General features: G+C 43.4%; 1 protein-coding gene across 1 annotated transcript in view; it reads right to left on the reverse strand.

Annotated features, from left to right (window-relative positions):
- Positions 1-21,028, reverse strand: part of ABLIM1 (actin binding LIM protein 1) — a 235,739-nt gene extending 214,711 nt beyond the window's left edge. Inside the window, exon 1 of the mRNA XM_042781044.1 lies at positions 20,785-21,028. Coding sequence (XP_042636978.1) covers positions 20,785-21,028 — 244 coding nt within the window. The remainder of the gene's footprint in view (positions 1-20,784) is intronic.
- Between the last annotated feature and the right edge of the window lie 2,944 nt (positions 21,029-23,972).

The following is a 23,972-nucleotide window of genomic DNA, read 5'->3' on the forward strand; positions in this document are numbered from 1 at the left end:
TGAGCACGAAACAAGCTATTTTCCTACAAGTATACTGGAACTATTAATGGGATTCAAAGGCTCTTTTCATAGTAGAGAATTTCATGGATTTTAGCCTTAGTTCAGGTATGTGAGAATTTCGTAAGTGCAGAAATGGCTCTGAGTTTTGGGGAAAAGGCTTTAAAAAAAAAAAAAAAAGATTTTGCTGTTAGTTTGATCTTTTTCTTTAATACTTTCTAGGTAGAAATCCAGGTGTTAGGTAGAAAGATGGTCACTTTCTATCAGTATTATTGGGATGCCTACCCTGCCAACACTCCTTTCTTTGTGGCACTTAACATTACCAAAGCTCTGAGCTTGACTATCTAGCGATGAAGGATATACATGTCTATTGTTTGCAAAAGCTTGTGGTCTCTCTGAGAAAAGGGACAACATGTTATTGTATCTGTATTCACATATGATGGGCACTAAGTAAGAATGCAATATTTGATGTACTCTAAAAAATAAAATGCACCTGACCTAAGCCATGTTATTTTCAATAGCTTCATATACATGTGAGAGCTGGACAATGAAAAAGGAAGACCAAAGAAGAATTGATGCATTTGAATTATGGTGCTGGTGAAGTATATTGAATGTAAAATAGGGAGCTCTGGTGGGGTAGTGCCTAAGGCACTTGACTGCTAACCAGAAGTCTGACGGCTCAAACCTACCACCCACTCCTCAGAAGGAAGGTTGGGCAATCTACTTCCATAGTGGTACCACCTCGGAAACCCAAGGAAGGGTTGCTATGAGTCGGATCCAACTCAACAGCAGTGAGTTTGGCTTTGGTTTTTTAGTTAGAAGAAAGAACAAATCTGTCTTAGAGGAAGTACAGCCAGAATGCTCCTTAGAAGTGAGAATGGCCAGACTTTGTCTCTCATACTTTGGCCATGCTGTCAGAAGGGCCAGTCCCTGGAGAAGGACATCATAGTTGGTAAAGTCGAGGGTCAGCAGAAAAGGGAGAAGCCCCTCCGTGAGATGGACTGACACAGTGCTGAGACCATGGGCTCAAGCACAGCGAGGGCTGGGGGCTGGCACAGGCCTGGGCAGTGTTCCGCTCTGCCACGCTCTGGAACTGACTCAACAGCTCCAATACCAACAGCACCTTAGCATAAGAAGTTGAAATGCTCGATTTGAATTTATATTTATAGACTGATTTCAAAACCCAACTCAAATAAATTAAAAGTAAATTCAATCTCTTACAGATAAATCAGTTGAGTGGTGGCTTGAAAGTAATTGCCAAGACTCAAACTAATAAAGATCTTTGGAGAAAAAGTAAGCCCCAAAGGAACTTAGTTAGGTAGTGATTGTATGAATTGATAAGTATTATGAAGAAAAAGAAAGCAAGGCTGGAGGAAAGAGAGTGGTGGGGGAAGGAGCTGCAGTTTCAAGTCAATAGGGAATAGGGAATACCTCTTTGGGAAAGTTCCCTTTGAGTACAAACCTACATGAGGTGAGAGAGCAAGCCGCTTGGATATCTGAGGAAAGGGCATCTCAGAGAGTGTGAACACTAAGAGCAAACCACCTGAGGTGGAAGTGCGCCTGGTGGGTTCAAAGAAGGGAGGCCAGTGTGACTGGAGGCATAGAAGCTGGGAAGAAAGCACAGTGAAGCTATTGGTGTGTGCTCTCAAGTTGATTCCGACTCACAGTGACGCTATAGGACAGAATACAATTGCTCCATCGGGTTTCCAAGGTTGTCATCTTCAAGGAAGGAGACTGTCACATCCTTCCGCAGAGCAGCTGGGAGGTTCAAACCACCCATTTTTGGGTTAGCAGCTGAGCACTTAACCACTGTACCACCAGAGCTCCTACAGTGTCGTTAGAGAGGCAAAAAGTGTTGTTGTTGTTGTTAGGGGCCGTCAAGCCGTCTCTGCATCATAGTCCCCTGTGCACAGAAGAATGAAACACTGCCCAGTCCTGTGCCAGCCTCACAATTCTTGCTGTACCTGAGCCCATCGTTACAGCCACTGTATCAATCCATCTCGCTGAAGGCCTTCCCCTCTTCGTCGATCCTCCACTTTACCAAGCATGATATTCTTCTCCAGGGAATGGTTCCTTCTGACAACACAACCAAAGTAGGTGAGACGAAGTCTGGCTGTTCTCACTTCCAAAGAGCATTCCGGCTGCACTTCTTCCAGGACAGATTTGTTAGTCCTTTTAGCAGACCATGGTATTCTTAGCATTCTTCTCCAACACCACAACTCAAAAGCATCTACTCTTCTTTGCTCTTCCTTATTCGCTCACTGTCCAGCTCTCATATGCATAAGAAAAAAAAAAAGAGTTGGAACCCTGTAAATCTTTGCAGGCATCTTGGTTTTTGCCGTGAGCGAGATGGGAAGTCACTGGAGGTTTTGAACAGCGAAAGGGCACGAGATGATAAGCATTTTCACAAATTCCTCTGGCTCCTTATGGTGACCAGAGTCAAAGGTACAGATGCAGGATGTTAAATTAATGTACAAAATAAAAATGAGCTCACAGAGGAGAAAAGAGCTCTGCAGGAGAAAGACGTCACAACAGAATGAAGTGAAGAAAAAGATTACAGACGAAAGAAACACTCAAGATCAAAATACTATCAAAAGTAATAATGAAACAGCAAAGAATGGAAGAGACATTGATTTAAAAAATCTAATTCCTGGCACAGAAAAAGCTTGACATCAGCTCAGTGAAACAGAAGAAAAAGAAAAGAGCTTACAATGGTTATGTTAAACCAACGGATGTCCAAGACAAAAAAAAAACACTTAAAAAAAAAAGTATGTCCTAGAGGAAACCCAACCCACTGCCATCAAGTAGATTCTGACTTATAGCAACCCTATGGGATAGAGTAGAATTGCCCTACAGGTTTCCAAGGCTATAATGAAACAGACTGCCACATGTCTCTTCCACAGAGTGCCTGGTAGGTTTGAACTGCTGACCTCTCAGTTAGTGATGTGTGTTTAACCACTGTATCACCAGGGCTTCCTGGTCCTAGAAGTAGAGAACTCAATAAGCAAAGGATGTTTTCAAAGATCAGACATAAGAGAATATTCCTGAAATGAAGATAGATGTAAACTTACAGAGAGTATGCATAGAGGATTCTGTGAAATTTTGATACAGAATGCTAATTTCAAGTCCCAGCCTAAGCTTTTGAAATTCACAGGATATCATTTTCCATACATCCAGGCAGAAAAAGCCTTTCATACTCAAATTAAGCTCGGATGTCTCCACAGCAACCACACTGCTAGAAGACAACAGAGCAATGCTTGGGAGTTTTGAGCAAAAGAGTGTGTCTCAAGAACCCTATACCCAGCCAAGATGTTGTTCAGGCATGAAGGCAATGGTCACACTATCTCAAACACAAGAGCACTCAGGAAACACAACACCATGGACCTTTCTTGGGAAAACACCTTGACAACACCACACAGCCAGTTAAGAAATGAGTTAAAATGCACTAAGGAATGCAGAAGTCGTTGCAAAATGATTACCGTATTTTTATACAAATACCACATGCATCATACAGTTTTGTAACCTATGCAACCCCCTCAAGTGTTAGTTTCCTATGCATGTTATAACCACATGCACCTTATTTCCCTGGGCACACTGTATGTGAGTAACACAGCAGGAGTGAGCAATGAAGTACTGGGTTATGGCTATAGAATGAAATGGGAATGTTATGAGCCCAGACAATATGAAAAAACATAATATAACTCACAACAATCAGGAGGTGGGAAGGAGAGAGAAGTGTGAGACTGCAACTATCCTTGTTTTCACAGCAGAGATAATGGCCTGCACTGGACCCTCTAGGACTCTTAATCTGGGCAATTCACAGAAGCAGCGTTAGCTCCTATCACCCTAGTATTTCATCTTTGTTTAGAGATTAGGCACAATCTTGTCACTTCCATTTACTGGACTCGGTAAGGCAAAGAGTATCAAAAGCCAAATGTATCCTCAGGGTTCTTCAGGAAAAAAGAGAGAGAGAGACCTTCACCTTTCTACTGAGGATTTCTAATTCTTTGTGCAAGAGCTAAAGTCTGAGGTTCATTTATATCTAGGATTTCTATAGTCTCTTTCCTCCAGAGAGAATGATGAATAAAACAAGGATGATATATTGGTTCTAAGGATAGCCACATAAGGTTGTATTTTTATCTTTCCCATTATTTAGCTTGCATGTCATGAAAATGCCATGAAATTCCTCATGACAAGATTTTCACTAATCAACATGATGTCATTAGGAGCCCTGGTGTCATGATGAGCTTTGGGGGACCCTGCCCCATGCAGTCCTCTTTTGTCCCCATCCTACCCCTCTTTTGAACCCCCTGACTCTTCCCTTTTTTGGCCATGGCTTATTGGATCCTTAGGAGACACTTGATCAGAGGGGGGACGCATCCATTGGCTGTCCGTGAAGCCATGATTATATACTGTCTTAACAAAGATGAGCTGGGTCAATGAGGTTTTCACTCATGGAAATGTGAACTGAGGGACATATAGAAAAGTCTCAGTCAGTGGTGGGTACCTGTATTAAAAGTTAAGGCCAACACACTTTGGTGATGGTTGCACAACATGATTACCGTAATTGATGTCACTAAAGTTTATTATATGTGAAAAATGTTAAATTGGCAAATGTTGTATATTTTAAACAATTATATATAGAAAGGCCAGGGATAGGAATCACAGAGCCATATATACCAAAGTCAAGAGGAATAGAGTGTCAGAGGAAGCCAGCTGGGAGGGAGGAGAACTAGACTGCAGGACCCTAGAGCTGCCCCAGAATCTATGCTCCCCGAGGTCTGGTTGTTCCGCAATCCCTGGGTCCCGATGAGACTTCTCTATGTTCTCATATCCCCCGTCCTTCTTTTGATTGAGTTATTGACTAGTGCAAGGGATTTCTGTTCCTCATCACCAAAAGATTCCCGATTAGAGTGAAGGGGCATTTTAAAAAATTAGTACTCTCTATGTTAGATCACTAGGAGCTTCTGTGGCTCCGTGATAAGGCATTTGGCTGCCGACCAACAGGTCAGCAGTTCGAACCCATCAGCCACTCCAAAGGAGAAAGATGAGGTAGTTTGCTTCTGTAACATTTATAGCCTTGGCAACCCTCTGGGGGCAGTTCTAATCTGTCCTATAGGGTCATTATGAGTCGGAATCAGCTCGATGGCAGTGGGTTTTTTGGTTATGTTGGATCATCCACAATGAAATCTGTAGGTGATCCATCACTGCCCTGTTCATAGCTTCTCAGAGTTTACCTCCACTAGCCAAACCTGGTGACAAGAAGCATCAAAGTGCAGTGAGTTAATGCGTCTAGAAGCAGCTCTCAGCCAGTCACAGAAGGGAAGGTGTCCTTGTCCTTTGGTTAAGATCTCTCTAAGGCATATTCTAGGAGGTCTGGTGTTGTAGTGCCTAAGGCATCTGACTGCTAACCAGAAGGCTGGCAGTTCAAACCCACCAGCCACTCCTCGGAAGGAAGACTGGGCAATCTACTTCAATAGAGATACCGCCTCAGAAACCCAAGCAGGGGTCACTATGAGTTATATTCTACACTATTGCTCAGAGTTTCCAATGGATTAGGTTTTGGCTGCTATATTTCTAACTGGCTGGCTAACACACCTTTCATTAGCTTTACTCCCCTATCAGTGTTCTCCTGGGATAATCTTCCCAATAAATTGTTATTGCTGCTATTAGGTGCCATCGGGTCAATTTTTGACTCATAAGGACTCCTCGTGACAGAGCAGAACTGCCCCATAGGGTTTTCTAGGCTGTAATCCTTACAGAAGGAGCCTTGGCGGTAAAGTGGCTAAAGTACTTGGCTGGTAACCAAAGAGTGCACGGTTCAAACCCAACAGCTGCTCTGCAGGAGAAAGGTGTGGCAGTCTGCTTCCGTAAGGATCTACAGCCTTGGAAATCCTATGAGGTGATTCTCCTCTGCCCTGTAGGATCGCTATGAGTAGCATCAGCTTAATGGCAGTGGCCTTAATCTTCACAGAAACAGCTCATCAGCTCCTTTCCCCCTCAGAGCCACCCACCTTTCAATCAGCAGCTGAGTGCTTAACTGCTGCACCATCAGGGCTCCTTCCAAATAAATTTCTGGCCTCAAATCTGTCTCAGGGTCTGTCTTGGGTAGAGGTGAACACAAAAGAGAATCTAAGTTATCCAGGTTTTTATATCGTAAAAGAAAAGAAATGGTCTCAATCCTCTAATCACTTTCAACTAGTCCACTACTTTAATTCCAGAGACAGATTCTAAATAGAGTAATACCCTGAAGAGATCAAATAGGCTCATCAGACTGAATACACCTACTCTCTACTTACAGGTACCTCTTTATCTGACATTTCATATTAACGACAATAGTAAAAATTCTTTCTATTTTATGTATTAACGATGTTTGTCTCACAGTAACAAACACTGAGGTGTAAGGTAAGAGTAACATTGACTGTGATGGTTAGGTTACGTGTCAACTTAGCTGGGCCATGATTCTCAGTGGTTTGGCAGTTACGGAATGATGAAATCTGGCAGTTGTGTAATGATGTAGTCATCTTCCATTTTGTGATTAGATGTGATCGCCCTCCATTTTCACATAACAGTGATTTTCACATAATGACCTGGTCTTTGGAACCTAACCACATCAATAAGTGAAGAGTGGGTGTATACTGTTTTTTTTCTCAAGAGAATCAATGATTAATTGGATCATTTTATTGTATGAACAGGATGGTATTAGTATGTACATATCCTGTGCTAAAAGGCTTCATCCTTTCAAATATGTAAATGAGCCTTACTTGGTTTAACTCTGGAAAGAGGGGCCAGCACTAACAACTGCCTCATGAGCACGTATGTCCCTGTGGTAGTTCAGTTTGTGTGTCAACTTGGCTGGGCCTGGTTGAGTAGCTGGGCAGCTGGTGGTAGTTATTTCCCGTGATGAGACTGGCAATCAACTCCATGGTGGGATCTTCCACAAGCAGCTGAGTAGCTGCCTTTGGGATGTGGTCTGCTTCCTGTATATAAGGAGAAGTATAGGGAATGGTCTCTAGCCTATGCACGCTTGGACCCTGCATGTAGCCATGTTGTTGTTCAGCAGCCTGCCATGCTCTGCTGACCTTGGGACTTACAATGGATTTAAATTAATGGCCTGCCATGTGGTTTGGTAACATCAGGACTGTGCCTTTTTACTTGTCAACCTTGGGGCTTGTCAGCCTCAGCAGCCAGCAGCTGTCTGAGTGAAGAAACACCTCTAGCTCCAGTGGGCCGGGAGCAGGAGGCAGAGCTGGACCCCAAGGTTGAGGGGCTTTCACCCAGCCCCTAGAGCCTGGCACTTTGAACTTGGACTTAAAGCCTCCAAACTGTAAAAGAATAAACTCCTGTTCGTTAAGGCCATCCCATTTATGGTATATTCTTGTCAGAATGGCACTAGGTAACCAGAACAGTCCCCAAATGTCTTTTCAGCCTGCAGGTTTCTTTTAGGGGAAAGGATGTGACGAATGACATTTACCAAGCTCTGTAAAAATGAATCACTTTATAATGATAGTCAATTGTATTTACACATACGCATAGGCCATTTCACAAAATTTAAACAGCTGCATATTGCTACAATTCTACCAAAGACTGTACTAGCACTCCATGCCATATGCCAAGTTGGCTATATTTTTGAAAGAGGTATACTAGCAGTTTTCTTCCCATCCTCCCTTCTCACAACTCCCCAGAAAGATGAAAAATACTCTGTATATGTATTGGATTTGTTGGGGTTTTGGGGGAAACTAGAGGGAGTACAGGAAAGGAAATATTTATAACTTAAATTTTACTCAGTGAAGGGACTGAATTACACAGTGTTTTTTTTCCCCTTTCTGAATAAAATATCCTAAGAGTTCTGAGTATTTACCAATATGCTTCCTTGTCTGTTAAGTCTGCACACACAGGACAAAAAAAAAAAAAAAAAAAACTAAGGTACAAAGGAGCGTCCAGCCACAGTATCACACGGCTGAGCGTCAGGTGGACAACAATATGGGCATATATATTGGGAAAGGAGCCCTGGCGTGCAACAGTGAAGTGCTCAGCTGCTAACCAAAAGGTTGGCACTTTGAACCCAACCAGCAGCTCTGAGGGAGAGCAAAGATTACAGCCAAGAAAACCCTGTGGGCAGTTCCACTGTGTCACAAAGGGTCCCTGTGAGTCAGAACTGACTCACCAGCACCCAACAGCAACATACAGAAGAATGAAGAGGAAAGAAGTAGACTGTTGATTCATCAGTGAAGCTAACAAGTGCTCCCTAAGCATGTAGAGTGTGCAAAGGGAGCTTACATCCTATTACAGTGGGCAGCACAAGCACCTAAATAATATGAGGCGGAAAGCGACTGGAATCAGAGTTACTGAGAAAACGCCATAAAGATCCAAAGGAAGGAATGCTTGCCACTCAGCAGCAGGAGATAGAAGGCTCTGGGTAGAAGTCAATCCTCCCCAGCTACAGGAAGAGTACAGCAAGCTGGTGGGCACACCATCTTCTCACCAGCTGCTGCTATACAGAGCATGAACTGGACTGTTCTTGGTGGTCTAAATAAAGATGTTAACCATGAAAGGGGGTAGAAGTAGCTCCATGCATCCTCTTTAAATTGTTAACATAGATCAAATGGACCATGAGCTATGCTAGATCAAGTTCCGTTGAAGAGCTACTAAGCAAACTAACATCACAAGGTATTTTCATTAAGGATAACATTGGCCAGACTGATGATCTCAAAGATGAGACAATTATTTATTAAGTAGGTCCTACCCCTTAAAATACTGCTGGATACCAAGTGATTATAGAATTTGACTGTAGCCTTTAAGAACACATCTGAGGCATATGAGTTGAACATTTACCTCAGGTAGATACACTCCTTGGAGAGAACAATCATGGGAGAAAGAAGGGCTGCTTATGCACAGGGAGATAGCTCAGGGGGCAGGAGTGCATGGAGGGGTGGAAGTGGGAGGAGGGCTGTTGCATTGTGGTAAACTGTGGTCAATGTCATGAGACAAAGTATATGTGAACTGCTGTATGGAAAGGGAATTTGCTCTGTAAATCTTCACCCAAATCACAATTAAAAAAAAAAAAATGACACAAATCCAAACCAAACCTATATATTTGATTTTGCAGCCAAATAAATAAATAAATGGTCAAATGCTTAAACTTTTAGAGAAAAATATAATAGTTGAGACTTTAATTTTTAAGTTGAAGTAGTTATCACCACACACACACACACACAAACACACATATGTGTATATTTGAATTCTGAAGCATCTACTTAATTCTTCTGATTAGATTGTGGTTGGGGGAGGGAGAACTATTCCAACCCTTCTGAAGGGGGTAGGGAAGGTTGTTTGTGACAATTGTCTTAGATCATTGTTGTGATAATTGTTCACATCACCTATCTCCTATAAAAGAGTTGCAACAATGGACTCCACCATACCTAGGATTGTGATGATGGCTCAGGACCTGGTGACCTTTCCTTGCTATGTATAAGGTAGCCATGGATTGAAGCCAACTGGAAGACAACTAACAACAACAGCAACATCTAGGAAAAAGGAGAACCTGCCATTCCCCATAGCTTACCCAAAAGAGCTTTCAGGCTCACCAGCAAATTTTTTAGCTGCAGAAGTTTATCCAAAAGGAGCACTCTGCATTTCCTTTCCGTGTTGTCAAAACAAGATTCAGGTCACTTAGGGTGTTATTCAGGATAAGATATGATCCTCTAGCACAAGGACATAAACATCTTAAGAGAAAGTTAAGAGAAAGACGCATTTCTATTTCTATGCTGAGTTCTCATATTATCTTCTTGTGCACAGTGACAATGGGTCTTCTCAATGTCTGGTATTTATTGAGTGTGCACTGAAACTGGGATTAAACTCCTGTGAATCTGCCTTAAAAACACACAAAAAAAGAACACATCTGATCAAGGGAGAGAGAACACATGAGCACTTCTAGCTATGTACTAGAACCACATGACAGCACTTCAGGGAAAAGGCTGAGATGAAACAGAACTGGAATTGGGAACTGCCCCCTAAGGAAAGCAAATGTTAAGTACCTGGAACAGTCTTTGTTGTTGTTGTTATGTGCCGTCGAGTCAGACCGAGTCAGACCCGACTCATAGCAACTCCTCCTTGGGTTTCCGAGGCGGTATCACTACGGAAGTAGATTGCCCAACCTTCCTTCCGAGGAGTGGCTGGTCGGTTTGAACCGCCAGCCTTCTGGTTAGCAGTCAAGTGCCTTAGGCACTATGCTACCGGAGCTCCCTGGAATATTCCAGTGATGTTAAAAGTGACAAAATGATTGGAGTCATGGTCTGCAGAGAGGAAGAAGGCTGGGTGCTGGCAGCGGCTTTGGCTCTTTGGCTTTGCTTTCCCTGGCCATCTTTACCCTTCGTGGACCTCCTCCACATCATCTGAATTCTCCCTCTCCACATGAGCCACAAACAAACTTCTATGAGCTGCTTTTTCTGGGCGCTGTGAGTCAGAACATCCCTGACATCTTCTGATTCATTTCAGTTGCTATCTATGGCTACAAAACTTGGATAAGGAAAGACTTCTAAGCAGCAACCCCACAGAAGTTGGGGGCTACGTTGCAGCCCTTGCAGCACGAATGAAGAGATCGGCGAGATAATGCTTCACCACAGAGACCTATCCATTCTTACATAAGATGTTTGCAGACCTCTATGTTACACGACATAAGCAGTCCCGAAGGCTGCAATACAAGACATGAATAGGCATGGATGCACGTATGGAATTTTCCACTTCAGTAAAAAATCTATTTCACTTTTGGGGAACAGCTTTAATTTCATTCAAAATTGTATGAAGTACCTTTATTTACTAAGCACTGTGCCATACACTGGAGAAACAAAGGTTGATAAAGTATCTTTGCTGTCAGTAAGGAATCTGCTACCTGGTAGGGACGAAGCATGCAGACAATAGCCAAAACCAAGCACAAAGGGGCTCAGACAGGGCATTCGTTTGGTAGAAGGCAGGGATATGCTGAGAGGTCCAGACAGGCCTCACAAGGGGCCATCACCTGAGCTGAGTCTCCAAGGAAACTAAACAAATGTTTGACAATCCTTTGGCATCTCTTCTGTGGTATTAAACAAGGAACAAGGAGGCCTAGACTCTCAGTCTGATTCCATCTCCCGTTAATCGGCAGCCCTTGGGAAGGTCACTGGACATCTCTGGGCCTCAGTCCCCCATCCTCCCCCAGTAAAATGAAGGTGTTGATATCAATGTTTTAGTTCTATCTTTAAGAAACCTCTAGAATTCTAATGCATACAACACTGACACATTTAAATTTGTAGGTCCCATGAGACCTGAGGAAGGTTGGGCAATCTACTTCCACAGTGATACTACCTCGGAAACCCGAGGAGGAGTTGCTATGAGTCGGAGCTGACTCGACGGCACATAACAACAACATGAAACCTGATTCTGCAAAGAGTACTTGAAAGTGTACTGGCGTGGTGTCTTCTGAAGTCTGATGAAGGAATAACTCCTCTGTGGGCTACCTCTACACCCTAACGAGTAGCCCACGAGCTACACTACCTTCCTGCTGGCAGCTTTGTCTTGTATCCCAGGGCCATTCAGAGTGCATGGCTGATTTGCTAAGCTAACACGAGTCTGCAGCCATAAGCACTGGATTGTACCAAGTTCGAATCTCCAGGATCAAATGATGCTAAAGTAGGAGTTTCTTTGAAGATCGGCCAATCAGTCCAAATCAAAATTATTTAAAGCCAGGATAAACACAATGCCAAACTATAACCTTAAACTGAACCACCTTGGCCTCTAACTTCAAGATGAATTTTTAAGAACATATACTTAAAACTAATGGAACATTTAAAACTTAGCTTTAGTTACTAGAGGAAGTAAATTAACCTGGAATATCTCCAAGGAAAACAGTTACTTGCTCACACACCTGGGGCTTAAAAAGGATAAAAGCAAACAACACAACACACACACAGACACACATGCACACACGTACACACAAGTACACACCTATATACACAAATAAAGCTGGTTCAAACAGATGCAGGTAGCGGAATTAATGAAAAAATGTCTTCCTTTTTTGTTTCATATCATTTTAATATTTTCCTGTTACTCATATTTTGGGTAAATTTTATTTATTTTCTAGCTCAAATTCTACACTTTCTTTCCCTGGCACCCAGCTAAAGATGATTTTTCCCTTCTTTGAAGACTAATTATCTTTATCATTACCATTTATCTAGCGTCTGACACATTTGGGTAGGAAAATATATTTTCTTTTCATCCTCATGCTATTACTGCAACGCAGGTAGCAGTTGCTACATTTTACATGCGAGAAAAGGGAGGGTTAGTGATAGGAAGTAACTTGCCCCCATGCACAACTGAAAAGAGTGGGACTGCACTTCGAACGGGGGCTGCCTGACCCCTGCATCCTGCCCTCTCAGCCACTCTGCTCTCCTGCTTCTCCCAGCTTCAGCTACCTGAAGGGGGCCAATCCTATGACTCATTGTATTCTACTGCAGTGATTTGATTTTTGTAAACATTCATTCATTCCCACACTCAGCTTTTTTCCATGCCCGGTATTATAACGGGAATAAAAACATAAATAAGTTTCCCCCATGTTGTAGAGGAACTCTGCAGTATACTGAGCAGACACATAAACGGGCAACTCTAATGGAATATGCCTGAAATGCTACAGAAGCACAGAGCAGGACGAGACACAAAGGAAGACAAGCCGCCTCCCCAGAGGAGGAAAACCTCAAAGTGAGTCCTGCCTGGGGGTCAGAAGGGTGACAACTGGGAGGGGATGCCAGGCAGCCCAAAAGCGTGTGCAGAGAGAGGCCCACTGTCAAACACTTGCGACAATGAAATCCACTGTGGGGGTTAATGGTAGGACATGACAGAAAGGCAGGGCCTGACCGCCAAGGGCTGAAACATATGAGTTGGAGAAAAATGATTAAACTAATGGAATGAGAAACCATGGGAGGCTAACAAGGGTTACTGGTAACTATAAATCACAGGGGAAATACTGACTGACGGCTGACATCTTAAACCTCTCTCCTTCCAAGATTCAGAAGAAACCAGTCACAATGCATCTCCTCCACGGTCAACAGAATACAAGTCCAAGTGAGGCTGCTCTTCTGAGGGAGCCATGGCCCCTTAGCATACGGCATGTGCGCTGGAGGCCTGGCCTACTGGGGAACAGAGGTCCCTAGGGGATGCAGCTCCCAGCAAGCTGCAGACACCTTGTCACCTCATCTCAGAACAGCCACGAGTCAAAGCCAACGATCAGGAGAACATGGCTAAGAGAAAGAATGAGACACTCCTCTTTGCCATAGTTCCCAGGCTACATTTTTTCATGGCCAGGTAAAATCTCTCTCTCAAATTTAAGAAAGGGGCTTTACAATTGAGTCTGAGGTTTGCAAGATATTAAAAACTTTTTTCTAGCATAGCATCTCAGTATGCTATGGGAATATGCTACAGGGAAGTTCCAGAATGCTGAGGAATATGCTCTTCAAACTATGGGCAAAAATCCCTCTTGACGTTAGGCCTACAATATCGAAGACCTTCCCCTGTTCCTCTGACATATATGCCCAATCCAACTGGGATAGTGATAGTGAATGGGGTGAGAAGGTGATGTGAAGAAAAAAGTTGAAGAATCAGAGTGGTTTGGGTTATGGCTCGTTTGAAAATGGTTTATATTGACTTATGACACAACAATGTAGAAACCACTGTAAGGTTCTCTCAATTTTGTGGTAAATTTGAATATATGAGTCTTGGGGAGACCAACCCTGGAGAAGACCATCCCTGGGGTTGCACTGTATGTAACAAGGAGGCCACAGCAAGTGCTCTCATCCGAATAGAATCATCTTTCTATCTCCACAGATATGAATTGCTTTTCCAGGGAGGGGACTGTCAAGTCTATTTTGGTCCCAGGTCTCCAGTCTAGAACATTCTGCTTTAGGATTTGAACTCAGCCAACAGCATAATCACTGAACCCTCTCTAGATAGCTTTAGGGCCTTTGATAATAGTGTGTCTCTTGTTTGTTTGTCAACGAGGTAATTGCCCTAACTATGCTCTTTTCCACCATTCTGCTGTCACATTGGACAGATGTTGCTGATGTCAGATGGATCCTGGTTGAAAGCAGAGAATACCAGAAGGACGTTTATCTGTGTTGTATTGACTACGCAAAGGCATTCAACTGTGGGGACCATAACAAATTACAAACAACATTATGAAGAATAGAAATTCCAGAACACTTAATTGTGCCCATTAGGACCAAGAGGCAGTCACTCAAACAGAACAAGGGGACATTGTGTGGTTGAAGATCAGGAAAGGTGTAAGTCAGGGTAGTATCTTTTTATCACACTTATTCAATCTGTATGCTGGGCCAATAATCCGAAAATCTGGACTATATGAAGAAGAATGTGACATCAGGATTGGAGGAAGACTCATTAACAATCTGAGATATGCAGATGATACAACCTTGCTTACTGAAAGTGAAGAAAGAAGACTTGAAGCATTCACCAATGAAAATCAAAGACTACAGCCTTCAATATGGATTATATAAAGTAAACAAAATCCTCACATTTGCACCAATAAACCACAACATGATAAACAGAGACAATACTGAAGTTGTCACAATCAACGTCTATGGAAGCAACAATCAAGACAACAAACGACATACTGCATTGAGCAAATCTGCTACAAAAGACCTCTTTAAAGCATTAAAAAGCAAAGATGTCACCTTGAGAACTAAGGTGGGCCTGACCCAATGAATGGTATTTTCAATCACCTCATGTACATTTGCAAGCTGGCCAATGAAGAAGGAAGACAGAAGAAGAATGTCACATTTGAATTCTCCAGTCCCTGATGAAGCACATCATATTTGGTAAAGCATAAGGTCAACGGAAAAGAAGATGGCCCTCAACAAGTCAGACTGACACAGCGATTTGCAGCAATGAGCTCAAACACAGCAATGGCCGTGAGGATGGTCCATCACCAGGCAGGGCTTCATTCTGTTGTACACAGAGTCCCTAAGAGTTGGAACCAACTAGACTGCACTCACAACAACAACATGCTCTTTCATTGTTAAAAAAAAAAAAAAAAAAAATGAAAAGCAAAAACAAAAAAAAAATGAACTTAGCACAGAAAAATTAATAGATAAACCATGTTTCAAATCCAGGCAAAAACAATTGCCATCCAGTCAATCCAATTCATAGCCACCCTATAGGACAGAGTAGAACTGCCCCATAGGGTTTCCAAGGCCTTAAAACTTTATGGAAGCAGATTGTCACATCTTACTCCTCTGGAGCAGCTGGTGGGTTCTAACACCACCTTCAGTTAGTGGCTGAGCACCTAACCACTGTGCCACTAGGGTTCTCTCTTTCATTTGTGCTAGATCCAAAAGTTCAGAAGGACAAAAAGAAATGCAAGTTCAAAAACTTACTCTAAGTTCCTAGAATAGAACAAAGACAAAACTCCACACAGATAGCCTGTATTTCAGAACAGAAAAAAGAAATGTTCCCTATTTTTCCTGGTAAAACCTTTTTTAAGAAATAAGAGTGTCTTTAAATTTGAGTTGTTACAATATTTGATGGGGAGCTCTAAGGCATCTGACTGCTTACCAGAAGGCTGGTGGTTCCAACCCATCACCTGCTCCTTGGAAGAAGACTGTGCAATCCACTTCCATAGAGATACTGCTTCCAAAACCTAAGGAGGGGTCACTATGACTCAGATATTGACTTGACGGCAATAAGTTAGGTGTTTTGGGTTAGCAATATTATTTGTTATTAGGTGCCATCAAGTTGTCTCCAACTCATGTACAACAGAATGAAACACTGCCCCGTCCTGTGCCAGCCTCACGATCCCTGCTATACCTGAGCCCATCATTGCAGCCACTGTGTCAGTCCATCTTGTGGAGGGTCTTACCCTTTTCTGTGACCCTCCACTTTACCAAGCAGGATATCCTTCTCCAGAGAATGGTCCCTTTTGACATTGCAAAATTCCATCATGTGACCTCCAGTGTTACTTCTATCACCAAGGTCATATTTTCCAACTATCAGTGATTCTTCTTTGTTTCCAACTTGTGCATTCCAATCATCAGTGATAATCAACACATCTTGATTGCATGTTCAGTCAATTTCAGACTGCAAAAGTTGATAAAAAGGTTCAATTTCTTCATCTTTGGCTTTGGTGGTTGGTGCATATATTTGAATAATAGTAGTATTAACCGATCTTCCTTGTAGGTGTATGGATATTATCCTATCACCGACAGCACTGTACTTCAGGATAGATCTTGATACATTCTTTGTGATGATGAATGCCACTCCATTCCTCTTTGTCATTCCCAGCACAGTAGATTATATGATCATCTGATTCAAAATGGCCAATACCAGTCCATTTCACCTCACTAATGCCTAGGACATCGATCTTCATGTGTTACATTTCAGTTTTGACAACTTTCAATTTTCCTAGATTCATACTTTGTACATTCCATGTTCTGATTATTAATGGATGTTTGCAGCTGTTTCTTCTCACCTTGAGACATGCCACATTAGCAAATGGAGGTCCCAAAAGCATTACTCCATCCACATCATTAAAGTTGGTTCTACTCTGAGGAGGCAGCTCTTCCCCAGTCATATTTTGTGTGCCTTCTGACCTGAGAGGCTCATCTTCCAGCACCATATTGGACAATGTTTCAGGGCTATTCATAAAGTTTTCCATTAATATATCAGACAGTGTTTCACTGCTATTCATAAGGTTTTCACTGGCCAGTTCTTTGAGAAGTTGATAGCCTCTTCCTTCTTCTGAGTCTGTCTTAGTCTGGATGCTCCACTGAAACCAGTCCACTATGGGTAACCCTGCTGGCATTTGAAACACCGGTGGCATCGCCTTTAGCTTCACAGAAACACGCAAGCCACTAAAGTACAACAAACTGACAGACAGGTTTGTCTCCCTTAGCTGTTCCAAACCACTCTACTCACTTCCCAGCCTGCTCCAGGCACTCCAAAACACCCGCTTGCCCTGTGAGCCTGGCTTGCTGCAATATTATTTACAAACTTAAATGTGTTTGCAGCTGTGGGTCCAGAGCTCAGCAGACCTCATGAATTACCTTATGCTCAGGAAACTGAGTCAACATAGCATCATGGTTTAGAGCATGATGTTGGTTGTCAGGCTAACCTGGGTTCAAATCCAGCTCTCCCACTTAGTATGTATGTAAACTTAGGCAAGTTTCTTAACTGCACATGTGTCAGTTTCTTCACCTATAAAACTAGCATAAAAATAGTACATACTTTGCTGAGGTACTGGGAATATTAAACAAGGAAACATTTTAAAGCACTTGACTCAATGTTTGAGTCAGTGAATGACAGAATTCTTCTAGAATAGAACTGCATCCACAATTACAGATACAGTTGCATGCACCAACTTCACTGCTGTCACACTGATTTTGACTCAGAGTGACATTGTAGGACAGAGTATAACTGTCCTCATAGGGTTTCCGAGACTGTGATCTTTACGGAAGCTGACTGCCACATCTTTGTCCTACGGAGCTGCTGGTGGGTTCAAACTGCTGGCCCTTCTCTTAGCAGCTGAGTGCTTAACCACTGTGCCACCAGGGCTCCTGTTGCCTACACATGCAGAAACTGGTCTGTAAATTCAATTTGCCTTGTCTACAACTCACAGCTTCTTGCCAATTCCTTTCCTATTCTTAAAAGGGGAAACAGTTCCTCCCCAATCAACTTCCAAGCCTTGTTCTGCATGACAAAGGAGAGACACAGGTGGTAGCACTTGGAGAGGACTGAGCCCTGCACAGGTTCAAAGCAGGAGCTGGGCACCAGACAACAACAGGAAGCTGCAGGAGGTGGTGACCAAACATCCCACAGTAGCCTGCCAGGAGCTGCCCTGGGGCTTCACAGGAACACACATGATGGTGGGAGCACGGACTTCCAAACCAGGATGCCCAGAGCACACAGGGAGGCTTCCTGGGAATCCCACTTCCTGCGCTGCATTCAGAGTCCTTGGGCCGAGCAACCCAGAAATCAGGCCTCTACGGTTTCAAAGCAGTAGAAAGCAAATGACAGGAATAATTATTTTTCTAAAAAATAATGAACTATTATTACTGTGGCTAACATTTTGTAGGTGCCTGTGTTCCCCACTATCCCAGCCACTCTTCTATGTATGTTCTCATTGAGTCCTCATAATCAGTACCATCTTTAGACTTGGACAAGCAAGACTCCTGCCCTGACCCCATGCCTTCATCAACATTGTCTCTGGCCCTTTCTGGGGCCTGGGACCAGCCAGGGCCGGGAGTGCTCCTGGGTAGGGTACCCCACCCCCCCTTCAGGGCCCTCTGGGATTTTCCTCTTCACTCCACTTCCTGCTGCTGCAGCCATGCAGGGGGTTGACCACATGCCCAGAGGAACTCCCACACTCGTGCCTGTGTCTTAGGTCCCAGAGCTGCCTTGATTCCAGGAGAGAAGCCTGGGAAGTGAGCTCTCCTATTTGAGGCTGCTGTGGCATTTCTTCCCCAGGATTGAGCGAGATTATGCTGTTGACACACTGACTTGGGGGTGATTCAAATTGTTTCTTTAGACAGAAGCCCCCAAAAATATTTGCACAGGGTCCCACACACCCTAGGAGCCCACCTGCTTAGAGCCACCACATAGGTCAGTAGTGTTCTGCACACTTTACAGATTGCAAGGCTTTGACTTGCAGACACTAACTTCCCAAAATAATGCATCTAGTAAGTCAAAGAGCTGAGACTCAAATTCTGGAATGTCCATCCCCAAAGCCACAATGCTGAACTAGTCCCCAGATGTCCTTATCTGATCCCACTAAGATATGGATAGTCCAAAGACGACTACCCTTCCCTTGACTCAGGGATCTCTCTGACCCTGTTTGCGCTCTTATTCTCTCATGACTGAACTACTCATGGTCCATTGTCCACCCCACTCTCATTCATCTGCACTTACCTCATCTCCCATTGACTTCCTGCCTTCCCTACCAAAACCAAATCAAACGCACTGCCGTTGGTCTATTCTGACTTATAGCAACCCTATAGGGTTTCCCAGAGGCTTTCCAAGGCTGTAAAGCGTTATGAAAGCAGACTGCCACATCTTTCTCCCATGGAGTGGCTGGTGGGTTCAAACATACTGACCTTTCAGTTGGCAGCTGAATGCTTTAACCCCTGTGCCACCAGGGTTCCTTCCTTCCCCTACAGACATACCTTATCTCTCTCATGGGCATCAACAGCTCATTCCAAAACCAGCTGATTTGAACCTCTTTCAGTAGAAGCACCAAACTATTTACATTTAAGCATGAGCTCCAACAGAAATCTATAGTGTAAGCTTTCTCTCCCTACTTGTGGAGTCAATCTTTGTTTTTCCTCTACAAGCAGATTGGAGGTACCCACCAACGTGTGAATCTGATACTTGAGGGAGATGCCACTAATTACAATAAATATAGTCAGCTCTGAACGGTCTTCCAGAGCTGCCGTAAAAGGTCTGGGATCAGAAGGCATGGTCCATGCTTTCCCCACTCCTATTCCTTGCTCTGCTAAGGAGGATGAGCCTGGAGTAGCAAAGGCAGAGACACAGGAGAATGAGAGAACCAAGGAGGTCACCATCAGCGTCTGCCGGAATCTGTGTCCTGTCCTGCCTTAGCTAGCAGCCCCTCCCAGCCCATACTCAGTATGGGCTAATTCCTTTATCTCAACTAACCTTACCTAATCTCTCTCTCTCTAGCGGTCCAAGAATGAGCAAGTATATATGATGCTTTACAGGGACTATGTCTTTACCTCCTGTATGAATGCTGCAAGTGAGTTTGATCAGGAATGCATGGTCAGGTAGGTATCACCTTCTTTAATAAAGGCATCGTGATGATTTCAAAAAGCCTGCAGGTGAGTTACCTATCCTCAGGCTGAGCTCTCTCCACCCCTCTCCTGGCAGAGGATGTCTTTCCATGGTTTAAGAGCTTCAGTGAAAGGATGCCTTGATAAGTCCTCTCAATATCAGAAACCTTCTCTGTTCTTTCTGAGTATTTCACAGGACCAGCCCTCGCTAAATAGCGATACAGGTTGGAACACAGCTTCATTTAGGTCATAAGCCACTAGGTGTGGAAGTGCTGTCCTGAGTCCCCCTTTTCTCATCTGTCCTTTAGCAGATGGGACAGCAGTCTCTGTGGATAGAGACCTTGCTTTTCCATTGTACTTCCTCTCATAGACAACTATTCATACCAGGTTTGGAAAGAAACATGTTTGTTACTGAGATCACAATATCCTGATAAAAATACCCTCAGACTTTGACTCCATAGCTGTACTTAAGTTACATTCTCTACTCTGCTCACTCTGCCCGCCCCCCATTAACTATATATTAAGTATCATGTTTCCTGTTAAGAACAGATTACAAAAGAATGGTTCTGGACAATACTTTGTTGTTACAGTCAACTGCTGTCTGTAGCCTCCTGAATCAACGCCGCCCAGCCCGCACCAGCCCCAGGATTACAGCGGACCCAGCCCTCGTCGTCCAGGGGGCTCTCACTGGCTGATTTTCAGAAGCAGATCTCCAGGCCTGTTTTCCTAATCTTAGTCTGGAAGCTCCACTGAAACCTGTTTAGCATCATAGCAACAAGGAATGCTCCACTGAAGATGGGTGGTGGCTAGGAAGACGTGGCACTGACTGGGAATCGAACCCAGGTCCCCTATGTGGGAGGAAAGCATTCTACCTGTGAACCCCCACTGCTGTGGCCCTCTGTTGCTTACACATAAAACATAAAACCACATGTATCGTGAGCTCTGTCACTTACTTACCACTTACCAAGAGGATTGAAGCTGCTAACCATGTGCTCACACAGGCAGTGGTTCTCAGGGGGTAGGTACAACAAATGTGTGATGGTGGCTCGTCTGTGAGTGGGGCACGGAGTCCCAGTGATACTCACATCCTTGACAACCAGTCTCCTTCTGTTTGAGCCCCTGGTACTGGTTCTTTCAGATGAGGTGACTTTGCTTTTCTCAGAGCTGCACAGTCTCCCCAGACACGTGAAACCAAGGAAGGATGGCATCTTGGTGTGGATGACAAAGACATGAAAAATGGACAGCAGGGGCTGAGGAAGCTGTGCCTGCCCACAACTCTCTCTCTCTGTTCTCCTGGCTCCTTATCGTTTTGTTCTCAGTGCCCAGCAAAGAAGATTAAGGGAGATACATTTAAGTGATTACCCTCAAGAGCTTAGGGCTCCCTATAGTGCCAGATGATCAGGTATAAAAACAGCCACTGCCAGGAACTCAAGACTATGTCAGGCTGAGACATGAATGCATATACAAAAATCAAATTAATGTCCAGAGCAAGGGGAAAATTCAGCTGCAAAATCTATGGGAATTCAGCTGTAAATATTCCCAGTATACTCAATTTCATCTGATGAGAGCATGTGCTGGGGACTCGTTTAGGTACATGCTACCTATGTATTGTATGAAGAGAAAACTCAGGGTTATGATTCTAAGTTCTCCAGCATTTCAGATCTCACAGAAGAGAGGGGTCTCAACTAAATGTCCTCAGCTTCAGCTATCAACAAAACCAGCTCCAGACCACTGTAAACAATCTTTCTTTCTTTTTTTTTCCATTTCTAGTGGGAGATTCACCCCACTGTGGCATGAAAATCCTTCATCTCATCCCATTAACCCAATGCTAATAATACTCTTTATGTCATCTTATAGGTTTTTCTGCTTTTGTAGAATCTCTCACAAAACCAGATGATGGAGCCAAATGAGCATGTAGGTAGTGGTGTGTTTTCACAAAGTTACAAGCTAGCAGGATCCTTAGGTAATTAGGGTACAATTATACAAAGGGCAACCCTGGTAATGAGCATTGGCCCTCTGACATCCACACAGTAGGTTAAATACAATGAGTATAGTCTATAGCCATGCAATAGTCCTAAGTCAAAGTGACTAAATCCACACCCCTCCTCCTGTCGCTGGGCTGTTATGTTCTAATACAAACGTCTCTTCACTAAAATTTACCCATTACATTGCCCTTGCCATTGAGTCAGCTCAGACTCATAGTGACCCTACAGGGCACAGCAGAACCTCTGCAGAGTGCTTCCAAGGCTATAAATCTCTGCGGCAGCAGATTACCTCATCTTTCTCCCATGGAGTGGCCAGTGGGTTCGAACTGCCCCCCTTTTGTTTAGCAGCCATGCTAAACCACTATGCTACTTATTAAAAGTCTTAAGACACTTTAGGCAGAATTATAGAATTGGAAAAGCCCTTCTGGTTAGCAGTCAAATGCCTTAAGCACTGCACCACCAGAACTCCCTAAAGATAATCTAGTTCAAAGGTTTCCAACTATTAATGTGCATGAGAATCATTTGCAGAGCTTTGAAAAATACCAATTCTTGGCACTAGCCCAGACCTACAGAGTAAGATTTTTTAGGGGTAGGGTCCAGGAATTTATGTTCCTATAAGTTCCTCAGACCGGGACCAGTATTTGGGAAGTACTGATTTGTTCCAGCTCCTTAACTCTGAGATGAGGAAGGCTAAGTCTCAGAGATGCTAAGTGACTGGGCCATGACCACAGAAAGTCCATTCTGACTCCCAAGTTATGACTATTTTTACCATGGTAGTCAAGTACTTCCCCAAAGGCTTTAGGTGGATGAAGTCGAGAAAGAAAACCTTACTTCTTTTGTTACAAGTTCCTATCTTTACTGCAAGATTTAGAAATAGAATTCAAGAACCAAAAACCAAACTTACATCCTTAAAGTTGATTCTGTTGTCATATAGTGACTCTTTCAGAACTTCCCCATAGTTTCCAAGGCTGTAAATCTTTATAAAAGCTGACTGTCCCATTTTTCTCCTGTGGAGTGGTTGGTCAGTTCAAACTGCTAACCTTTTGGTTAGTAGCTGAATGCTTTAACCACTATGCCACCAGAATCCCTTTCGTTCAAGAACCAGAGAACCCGAATTTGCTAGAATCCTTCTAGCCCAATGCCAGTTTTGGAGCAGCACAATGGGAATGAGGAGAGAGATTGCCCAAAAGGTGACCAAGACTAGGGTGGAGCTGGGGAAAGTGGAAATGAAGGAGTTGTCTACTACTGCAATCAATCCTTGAAATGTCTGCTCTCAATTTGGGAAATAAGGTCCACACCAAGCTATTTCCCAGAAAAGGATCCTCCCAAGGTGTTCTCTAAACACAGTCTACAGAGCAGGTAAGACGACCTGTATGTGTGCTCTCTCCTGCTTGCCTGTTTCTAAGAGCCTTGGGATATAAGATGTATATTATGTGATGGATGTTTCCCTGCTCATTGCAGAGACAGATTTTTGAGCCAGCCCTACCACAGACCCACTAGCTTCTTCTAGGGTGTTCTAGTAAATATTGGAGTGGGAGAACTTCTACTCTGCAACACCAATCTCTTCTTCCTATGGAGGGTCAGTTTGCTATTATCTCTGCTCTTTGCAAACAGAGAAACTGAGCCGCTCTATCTGCTTACATGTGTTTACATGACTATTTGTGAAACACATCCATGGACAGCCTTCACAGAGACCTAGAGAAGCAAGATACAGCAACTTTAAACCCAGGCTCTGGGGCACACTAACAACACACAAAAACTGACTTTGGAAAGATAGGATGATCATGTTCTTCAAATCCAGCATCTTCCTGACCAAAAAAAAAAAAAATTCTACTCCATGACACAGCTATTTTGTCTTCTTGGTCCCTAAGCTCATCAAGCACTGTCCATTAAAACTCTGTAACAGTAACTCTGTCTCAACTCTATGCTATCATATCAGCAGATTACATTCAGGTCACCACTGAATTTTCTGACAAGTTCACAAATCCGTATACTTAGTTCAAGAAGAAACTGTCTTCCAATAAGACAGCAAAAAAGAAAAAAAAAAATTAAGTTCAGTAAAATAATTGTATGCTAAGTAGTTTGATTAAGCCAAGAAAAGAAAGAATTGTCACGGGGTTGGCTCAGCCTCCTGGCGACCCCATGTGTGTCGGAGAAGAACCGCGCA

This window comes from Orycteropus afer, unplaced genomic scaffold (assembly GCF_000298275.1).
Source record: "Orycteropus afer afer isolate SDZICR_OR568_19922 unplaced genomic scaffold, OryAfe1.0 scaffold00082, whole genome shotgun sequence".
Lineage (NCBI taxonomy): Eukaryota > Metazoa > Chordata > Mammalia > Tubulidentata > Orycteropodidae > Orycteropus > Orycteropus afer.